This window comes from Alosa pseudoharengus, unplaced genomic scaffold (genome assembly GCF_046254945.1).
Source record: "Alosa pseudoharengus isolate Yale_2024_CS ecotype anadromous, Long Island Sound unplaced genomic scaffold, YU_APseudo_1.1 YU_APseudo_1.1_scf_24, whole genome shotgun sequence".
Classification (NCBI taxonomy): Eukaryota; Metazoa; Chordata; class Actinopteri; order Clupeiformes; family Clupeidae; genus Alosa; species Alosa pseudoharengus.
The window spans coordinates 17,682,331-17,692,703 of record NW_027468689.1 but is presented as its reverse complement, the minus strand read 5'-3'; the positions used below and the strand labels follow the sequence as shown (position 1 = coordinate 17,692,703).

General features: G+C 37.5%; 1 protein-coding gene across 1 annotated transcript in view; it reads left to right on the top strand.

Moving 5' to 3' along the window:
• Positions 1–1,191: 1,191 nt before the first annotated feature.
• The window catches only part of LOC143142430 (interleukin-5 receptor subunit alpha-like), a 34,487-nt gene continuing 25,305 nt past the window's right edge, over positions 1,192–10,373 (top strand). Inside the window, exons 1-4 of the mRNA XM_076303297.1 lie at positions 1,192–1,313; positions 4,306–4,382; positions 4,625–4,677; positions 4,766–4,853. Coding sequence (XP_076159412.1) covers positions 4,310–4,382; positions 4,625–4,677; positions 4,766–4,853 — 214 coding nt within the window. The 5' untranslated portion in view covers positions 1,192–1,313; positions 4,306–4,309. The remainder of the gene's footprint in view (positions 1,314–4,305; positions 4,383–4,624; positions 4,678–4,765; positions 4,854–10,373) is intronic.

Genomic DNA, 10,373 nt, shown 5'->3' with positions numbered 1-10,373 from the left:
TTATTTATATAATGTAATTTACAGTCAATACATGCAGCTCTAATAGCATATTGCACAGATTTGACAAATTCAATGAAGAATAGGCTATGTCTTAATACAGAACTCCCTTGCCAAGCCATAGCATCCCAGACTAATGCAAAGAAACCATTAGCCTACCTTATTGGTTCTACAGTATACAAGATGCTTAATGATAATGAGATTGTCATAATCCATAGTTTAGAATCCAAGTTATACAAGCATTCAGTCAACAGATGATCTCTTGATCCGTTTATTGCGGCGAAAAGTTAGTGTAGTGTCTAATGATGGCCCTAACAGACAGTTGATATTCAGAAAATATGAGATAGGCCAGTAATTCAATTAATGAAGTACTGGTAGCTTGTGCATCCTTCACTCAGTGAAACATCCATGCTAGAGCAGTACGGAACTCTCACAGCCAAGAATAGTCATACCCAGAGAGCTGGTCTGCCGAGAGACCTGCCCTAATAGGCGGCATTGGACCATTAAACCACACAATGATCCAATACATACTTTTGTTTACAGTATGTAAAGCACATTGAATGACCTCTGTGTACGAAATGTGCTATAAATAAACTTGACTTGACATACAGCCAAACAAGGCAAGAAATGGGTAACAGAGAACAATATCAACATTTTAGAATGGCCTAGCCAGAGTCCAGACCTCAATCCGTCAAAAAAGTGAACACAAGGCCAGAGTGATGCCAAATAATCGTTCCTGCCGCAAAACCTGGATTTCTGCTAAAAAATTGCGGTCTAGAACCATTGTGGATATATGGAGATGCTTGGTAGGTATTATAAGAACCATTTTGAGAGCGATGGCAAATAAAAATTTTTTAAAACGGGTATGAATAATTTTGGACACCATTTTTCATAAAATTAAAAAAAAAAGATGAAAATGCTTTTTTTGATTCCATGTTTCTACCACATTGTCTTACAACCTTTTGGCATGTGGCATTGGTCATTTTCAATCAGACCAAACATATTAATAAAAAGAAAATCAACATTAAATCGATATTTGTCAGTGGTATGAATTATATATCTCTATATATCTATCATTTCTCTATCAGTCACCTCATTGTGATGTTGATGATGTCATTTCCTTTTCTGCTACTTTCCAGTAAGTTACAATGAAATGGACTTCCCCCTCAGCGACGTACATCTGTGTGCATGTGTGTGTGTGTCTGTGTGTGTGTGTGTGTGTGTGTGGAGGACAAAGCTCTTGAGTAATGTTGAGTGTTAGTTACTGGCATCAAAAAAGTGAGCGCTGTGACTAGGACTGGACACCCAATGTGAAGGTTAGACGCTTTTTCATAATTATTTTTCTCATACTGATATGGCGTCATGATGACTTAGTCACTTCTACCCGCCGCTTGATATTACTTATGATAGCACTCAGCTGTCTATACTTATGACAGACATCTATGATAGACATCTGTCTACCGTTCTCTCTGTCTGGGTCATTCCGTTTCAAATCAGATAAGGTTGTTGCTGCACCGTCTTAGATTTTGTTCAAACCTTGTCAACCAAGAAAGGGTCCCAAGACCAATGCCTCATAGACAGCTCAAACTTTTAAGGGTGGAAGACAAACATGTTTTCAGTATGACCAAAACATTAAAAGTTTGTATGGCATTCTTATTCTCAAAGGCCCTAGATTTAAAAAAAAAAAATGCAAAAGGTTGTGTATTCCGGTCATTTTCATAGGATTAAAATGGTATATGGGGTAGCTAGTAGGCACTTGAAAATGTATGTGAAATTAGCTCAGTGTACGGGCATTTAGTGTACAATGTTGTACACAAAGTGCCAATGTTGTACCATAGATAAATAAATGAGTCAAAATAATTGTTTTGGCTCAGCGACAAGAATGAAAATGCAAAGGTATACAATGTAACCAAGTAAGTGTATTTATGTATGAATGAAACATGGTACATCATTGGGTAACACTTTATTTGAAGGGTGACATGTAACCGTCATAAGAATGACATGACACATGTCATGTACATTAATGACACATTATTGATGTTTATGACTGTTGTCATAATGTGTCATTCGGTTTTTGGAATGTCAAGTTGACATTGTTTGGGTGTCATCATTATGACAACTTGACATTAGCCAAGTTGACATTATTTGACGGGTCTTTGTCATGACAACTTGACATTAGCCAAGAAAATGTAACCCGTTTACAATATTGTCATGACGACTTGACATTAGCCAAGAAAGAAATGCAAGGTGTTTGGCATGATATTGTCATGACAACTTGACATATAACTGTGTTTGGCCTGACTTATCTTCTAGGTTTGTGAAGTGATGGGCCTGAACAATTGGCTGTCATGACACCATTATAAATTGGTCATGAATACTTTTCTTGACCTCAACTACAGTGGTACAGTTTTGACTTGTCATTAAGCTGTCACAAAGAACTATTACACACCAAAATAGTTTCCTGACAGTGTCCTGAATACTTACCTTTGACCTAAAGTACAGTGAACCATCTGAGACACAGCTCGGATAAATTAACCCCAAAATAATAAACCATCTACGTCCATCTACCCGGGTAGTATGTTTTTTTTTTTTTAAGTGGTGAGATCTCGCGCTTATCTGTAGGCTACGATGAAATGAAGAAATGGTGAGTAGAAGCAGTTCGTGTCGCAGGCAAGATTATCATTCGCGCCTCCTGCTCTTCTGCCTTCCGTGTCCAATGGCAAATTTGTCCAATGGAACACTCTCTCAAATTATGCATCCAAACAAAAAAACAACCTGCATAGCAGGGCAACAATTCAATTCAATTACTCTCTCGATACATTTGACCAGATCTGAAAACATAACTCATATTCATGAACTGTAGTAGCTTATTCTTATTTTTAATCTATACATTCACTACATACATTAAATGTCAGCACTAGCATATCACATAGTAACATGGCTTCAACATGGCATGAAATAGCACTTCAAATCATTAAACTCATGTTCAACTCTGATTGGTTTTTAGCTTATGCAGTATCATCAATACATTTCCACACAATGCATTAAACAACTGAGTTACAGCAAAATAAAACTTTTACGTGCTTAACTCATTAAACACATCTATCACGCCATGTCTGCTAGTAACATAAATGACGAACACGTGTAAAACACTCACCGGAGAAAACTCATACAAGTAAGTAAACTCCTTGTCGTAATTTCGACCCTTTGCTGTTATTCCTTCCTTAGAAGTAGGTTTGGTGGGAAAACCCCTTTTAACTAGCTCTTCAATGTTATTTTTAACTTTTCTTCTCAGTGTGGAAAATCTAAATATGGCTTCAGCTCACTATCGTTCTGCTGTCCTTCTGCTGTTTGCGATTTCTGTCTTCTTCTCTAAGAATCAGTGTAGCAGTTTCCCCTCTATGCAGCACCACCACTCAGTGTTCAGGCCAAACACAGTTATGTCAAGTTGTCATGACAATATCATGCCAAGGAAAGTATTCATGACACAATTATAATGGTGTCATGACAATAAATTATTCCGGCCCACCACTTCACAAACCTAGAAGATGAGTCAGGTAAAACACAGTTATATGTCAATTTTGCATTTCTTTCTTGGCTAATCTCAAGTTGTCATGACAACGGTTTACATTTTCTTGGCTAATGTCAAGTTGTCATGACAGAGACACCCTCAAATAATGTCATCTTGGCTAATGTGAAGTCGTCATGACAATATTGTAAACGGGTTACATTTTCTTGGCTAATGTCAAGTTGTCATAATGATGACACCCAAACAATGTCAACTTGACATTCCAAAAACCGAATGACACATTATGACAACAGTCATAAACATCAATAATATGTCATTAATGTGCATGACATGTGTCATGTCATTCTTATGACGGTTACATGTCACCCTTGTGTAGACCCCTTCAAATAAAGTGTTACCCATCATGGTTACTTCATACAGTAAATGAGTATAAACAGCTATTCCCATGTTGATTTTTGTGTTCCTACTAGCTACCCTCCATTTTAGCTTTATGAACATTACCAACAAAATCCAATCACACCTTGTTTTATCCTTAATATCTTCATATCCATTTGTTGCAGAGAAGGATTTAACAAAAATATTTTACCGGTCTTAGTTTTGGGACCTAAATATCAGGTAGACAAAAATATGAGAGAGTGCAGCAACCATTTTCCTGGATTTTATTTGATTTGATACGGAATGACCCATCTGTGTTTTTCAGCATATAGTCCGTATATCAGTGTATATTTTTGTAAATCATATTGCTCTTCACAAACATTAACTTCTTTTTTTCCGTGCAGCATCATGATTATGTGTTCACCTTGGTCAGTACTGAGCCTTTGGTTAATCCTGTCTGTTTCTGTTGTTGCAGAGGAGGGTGAGTGGGTTTGATCTAAAAATGTAAACGTACAGTATACACAAACATCTCTCTCTCTCTCTCTCTCTCACACACACACACACACACACAAACACATGAATTATTGATCCTTTTTCTACACCAAATATACATAAAATAAAATATCTACAGTACCAAACTGGTTTAGTCTAAACCAAAGCCTTCTATTGTACAGTATGTTGCTTGGAAGTTGTATGTAATTACGGTCTTTATATTCCATATAGGGGTCTGTCTACAAAACCTCTCTCTACAATATAACACTGACATTGATGGGCTGGTAAACAATAACAAATTATACCAATATTTTGCTATAGTTTCCTCATGTCACATACATCAAGATTATACTGTTTCTTCTACAACTACAGGGATTCCGTGTGTATTTGAGTGACAATGGGATAATGAAACCTAACAAATCATATTGCATTGTTGAGAACAATCCATCTCTCCCAGACGGTATGTTGAACTTTCTAGCACACTGTGTTCTGCCATGTGATGTTACATATTTTCAGGGGCGTAGATTTGCGTGGGGACCGAAGGACGTGTCCACACCAATGTCAAATTACGACTGAAATGTCCCCACCAATATTCAGGTTGAAATGGGGGAAAAAGCGCTCACATGCGCTACACAAAGAGTTAAATCATTTCTCACTTCAGTGCTGCGGATCATCTCGTACAGATCTTGTAATGTGCAGTAGCCTATAAGGGTAAATCACGCTGATTTGAAGTTACCTATAATAGGCCTAACTACCAGTGAGCCGCAGTCTCCTGCGCAGCATGGCGCAGCGTTTCAGCTTCACTTCACTACAAGGCATATGAAGTGCGTCCAAATTCACCCATTTTTATCTGTTGAACTCCTCGAGAAGTAGGCTACTCATCACACATGTGTCACATGAAAGAGCCTTTTCTCAGCTTTTAAATGGTGCTAGCTAGCCACTATTTGCTGAGATAAACAGTTCGTGAGAAAAATATCTTCTAGATTTAATAATTATTCTCTGCGCCCATCTCCACATCCATTCATCTTGGTGGAATATCGTAGGCCTACACACTCTTCACGCAACACATGACAAACCATATATCACAATAAACAGCAGACCTTACCGAACACACCGGTGTAATGCATTCTCGTGTATAGTTAGCTGTTCCAGAGTAATCCGGTTTTGAAATAAATTGTAGCAAAATTCAACATGGTCTTTCGGCTTTAAAGGAATTATAGTAGAGCGGCTACAAGGCCAATTTGGCAAGAATCGTGCAAATTATGATACAAGCATGAAACTTGGTAGGTATGTGCTTATGACCAATACAATCAAATCTACCTGATTGGCCACTTGAAATAGTGGCCATTTTCCAAGATGGCCGCCAAAAAAGACTCCAGAAATTGATTTATTGCATAGAATTGACCTAGCAAATTATGATACAAGCATGAAATTCGACATGTATGTGCTTAAGACCAATACAATCAAATCTACCTGACTGGCCACTTGAAATGGTGGCCATTTTCCAAGATGGCCACCAAAACAGACCCCAGAAATTGATTTATTGCATAGAATTGACCTAGCAAATTATGATACAAGCACGAAACTCAACATGTATGTGCTCAAGAGCAATACAATGAAATCTACCTGATTGGCCACTTGAAATGGTGGCCATTTTCCAAGATGGCTGCCAAAAAAGACCCTAGAAATTGATTTATTGCACAGAATTGTCAAAGCAAATTATGATGGACGCATGAAATTTGGCATGGATGTGATCAAGACCAATACAATCAAATCCACTTGATTTGCTACTTGAAATGCTGGCCATTTTCCAAGATGGCGTCCAAAAAGACCCAAGAAATTTTCAAAGTTCAAATGTGCAAATTGCAAATGTGGTGTAAATAATTGTTCACTCTCCTTAAATATGTTTCCATAGATGATGAAGTGATACAGATATTAAAAATGTTCCACAATGACAAATAAGCCACTTATGACACACAAATAGCATGGTGATAACATGCTAATAATGCCAGTTCTTAATGTCAATGGAGGGTGTTGCGTGATGCCACCCCCCCAAACAAATAAAATGGTTATGACATGCTAATAATATAATGACACTAATATGCTAATAACGGCAATTCATGGTTTTCTCGATGTTGCTGTTAAACAAAAGATGCGTGTACACCAGAAACAACCTCAGCTACAAAGTAGCCAAGGTCGTTGAAGAACCTTTGTCATGAATTCGCTTTTTTCGCTCTGGATGTTTGATTTAGCTAATCACATAACGGCTCTGGCTTGTCAGCCTGGGACATTCGAAGATAAGAGCATTCCAATTGTTTTTTGCCGAACCGCTCATTACCATCATATTAGCTGACTTTTAATTGCTAAATCGCTTAATCGCTCTGGTCGTCCAGATTGGTTCGCTCCAGGCGAATTAACTTTGGTCGCTTTATTCGCCGACCCTCCATAGACAAATAATGACTTCCGTCTTTCCGGTCGCATAGGTCGCTTTTGGTTTTACATGCAAATAACAGCGGTAACAGTTATTAACGACAAATAAGCCCCTTATAACACACTGATAACATGGTGATAACATGCTAATAATGACAATTCTTGATGTCAATGGAGGGTGGTGCGTGATGCGATACCATTGTGGTAATAATATGCTAATAACGGTAATTTATGATTTTCTCGATATGGGCGTTTAAAAACACTAATAACGTGCTAATGGTACTAACGGTAATAATATGGTAATAATGTGCCGCTCACTATAATTTGTGCTCTCTGCGACTGTCCCCACAATTACCCCAGAGTTAGAAAACAAGGCGACCAGAGTGAATCAATCAGCAGTGGTCCAATGTCGCTGTAAGTGACTAAAATTAATTCCGAATAACCTCAGTGGCTGGTTTAATTCAGATAGTTTTGGTCTAAATATTGTAAGGATATGGATAGTGATACAGTGCATATACTCAAATGTAAAACGGCATATACAGTGTAATTTGTGGTAGGAGAGTAGGCTACAAAGTAGGGCAGTAAGAACAGACAGGAATATTATATATGAGGCATACTAGCATATAAGTGTTCTGTGTAACCACTCTGAAGGCCTGACTGACCGCAACGTCAAAAAAAAAAAGTTTGGTTTGACTAACTGTAGCAACATTGCCCTTTTCCATCCTCAAGGTGAGGGTGGGTAAAGAAATATAACATCTTACTTGTGACATGGTCAGAATAATCAGCAATTGATATTGATATACTGCCACACCACTCATCAAAGGCATTTTCTTCTTCTCCACCTGCTGTATGTGTTTGCACAGCTTTGTTAAAACAGGCTTACATTGTTGAAAAACAAATAGCATTTTTATACACGTGCGTCTTTCTGTTAAAATACCTACACTAAATTCTGAATCACATTTTGCCAATCAGCCCAAAACGAATTGAAATTTAAATAACTGTTCCATGCATGGATTCAAAAGGTGATCAAAAGATCATACCTCAATCTGATTTTTTAGATTAACAATGGACAACGACTGACTGGTCAAAGTGCTGTCTGTGTCAGCAGGACACAAAAGAACAAGTCTCCTGATACGAATCCTGCAAAGACAGATAAAGATGGCTATACATTATTAGCAAAAAATATCCCACTCCCACTCTCTTAATGCATTGCCTATCAAACTTGATTGTGCAAGACTTGACACAGGAATGAATTGAATTTCCAATGACTTCATCATAGAAGGAAACAGAAATGTAGTGAATGTTAACATTGATTTGGGCCACATCTTCTAAATTAATTGCAATTAATGAAGTTCTAGTGTCTTATTTGGTGGCCATCTTTAAAAATGGCTGCCATATTACATTTTCAAGTTGCAAATGAGGTGGATTTCATTATATTGCTCTTTAGCACAAACACACAAAATTACATACTTGTATCATCATTTTCTTGCTCACTTCTGGGCTAAATTCAGTCTTTTGGTGGCCATATTGTAAAATGGCTTCCATTTCAAGTGGCGAGTCAGGTAGATTTGATTGTATTGTTTTTTTAGCACATTCATCCAAAATTCATGCTTGTATAATAACTTGCTTGATCAATTCTGTGCAACAAATCCATTTCTATGGTATTTTTTGGCGGCCATCTTGGAAAATGGCCGTCATTTAAACTGGAAAATCAGTTAGAATGTATTGTGTTGGTCTTAAGCACATACTTGCCAAATTTCATGGCTGTATCATACTCCTTTGTCAATTCTGTACAACAAACCAATTTTTAGAGTTTTTCATGGGGACCATTTTGGAAAATGGCCGCCATTAAAAATGGCAAATCAGGCAGATTTTATTGTATTGGTCTTGAGCACATACATGCCTAATTTCATGCTTGTATCATAATATCTTTGGTGAATTCTGAGCAATAAATCAATTTCTAGGGTCTTTTTTGGCGGCCATCTTGGAAAATGGCCGCCATTTCAAGTGGCCAATCAGGTAGATTTGATTGTATTGGTCTTGAGCACATACCTGCCGAATTTCACGCTTGTATCATAATTTGCACGATTTTTCCTGTAGCCGCTCTACTATTATCCGGAGTAAAATGCACTTTAGATCGATTTACGGATGATTGGGGGTACATACGTTGAGTTGACATCAAAATCATGTCATTCGGATGTCTTATTGCTGAGTGTGTTGTAACACGCTCTGGAAATTCACAATTTCGTCGCCTTTTTTTTTTTTTTTTTAAAAACATAGTCCAGTCCATACAACTTCATTTCAATTTCGAAAGAAATACTGGACTATGTTTTTTTTTTTTTAAACGGCGACGAAATTGTGAATTTCCAGAGCGTGTTACAACACACTCAGCAATAAGACTCCTACAGCAAAGATGGCAACATTTCCGAAAAGGTACTGGCTTGATGAAATTCATTCTGGACTCTGGACTCTATTCGACCACATAAAGACCTCGGGATACTTCGGTTTGGCTTTAGGGACACTCTACTCACTACCACGCAAGTGTTATGTTGTTTGGAACTGTAGAAGAGGTATAAAAATAGCGTTTTGTAGCGGCGAAATTGAAATGCCCTGCTCACTTCCAGGCTACGAGTTGTGTGACTGGAAACGGTACAATCGAACTTTCTCAAAACACATCCGAATGACATGATTTTGATGTCAACTCAACGTATGTACCCCCAATCATCCGTAAATCGATCTAAAGTGCATTTTACTCCGGATAATTCCTTTAAGCATTTCTTAAAACTGAGCTGTGCTTACATCGCCTAGATATCTGTAAATATTAGAATCAGAGAATATACAGGCAGCTCACGGTTAAGAGTTTGTCAATGTAGCCTTAATGATTTCTTTTCACAAAATGCTAAGCGTGCATGTATTTAAGGTTCTTAAAACTGAGCTGTGCTTAAATGGGTCAATGATTTCATAACAGACCAAATAGATAATACATGTTAAATGTTAAATATAGCCTACATATCTATACATATTAAAATCAGATTATGTAGGCTACACAGTATAGTTAGATCAAGTTGGACAGTAGCATATCTTAATAATGGATAGTAGTTGGACAGCAGCACATTTTAATACTAGATGTACTGCGTAGCGGTACAAAATATGACCGCCGCTCAGTCCTGCACATCCATTCCGTGAATGTTTGCACACATTCCGCACACAAAGTAGCCTACTGGCGCTGCAAAGGTGAATAGATTTGTTTCTGGGCCAAAAAATCTGTAACATTGTTATAAAACCTTTAAAATCTCTAAACAATCACAAGTAGGGCAGTTCATCACAGTCCATCCATTGCAACTGGACTAGTGAAAGGTACACCTGTAGGCTACATTGTATTTGGGAAAAGCAGAAGGTAGCAGCATAATGTATTTATTTATTTATTATTAAACAAAACAATCCCTGTCAGTTCCATGCAGTTTTCAACAGCTATCAAGAAGAGAGGTCATGTCATGGATTTTTGTGAATGTTTCTTCTTCTACATATGCATAAGTTTAGTCATCTAGTT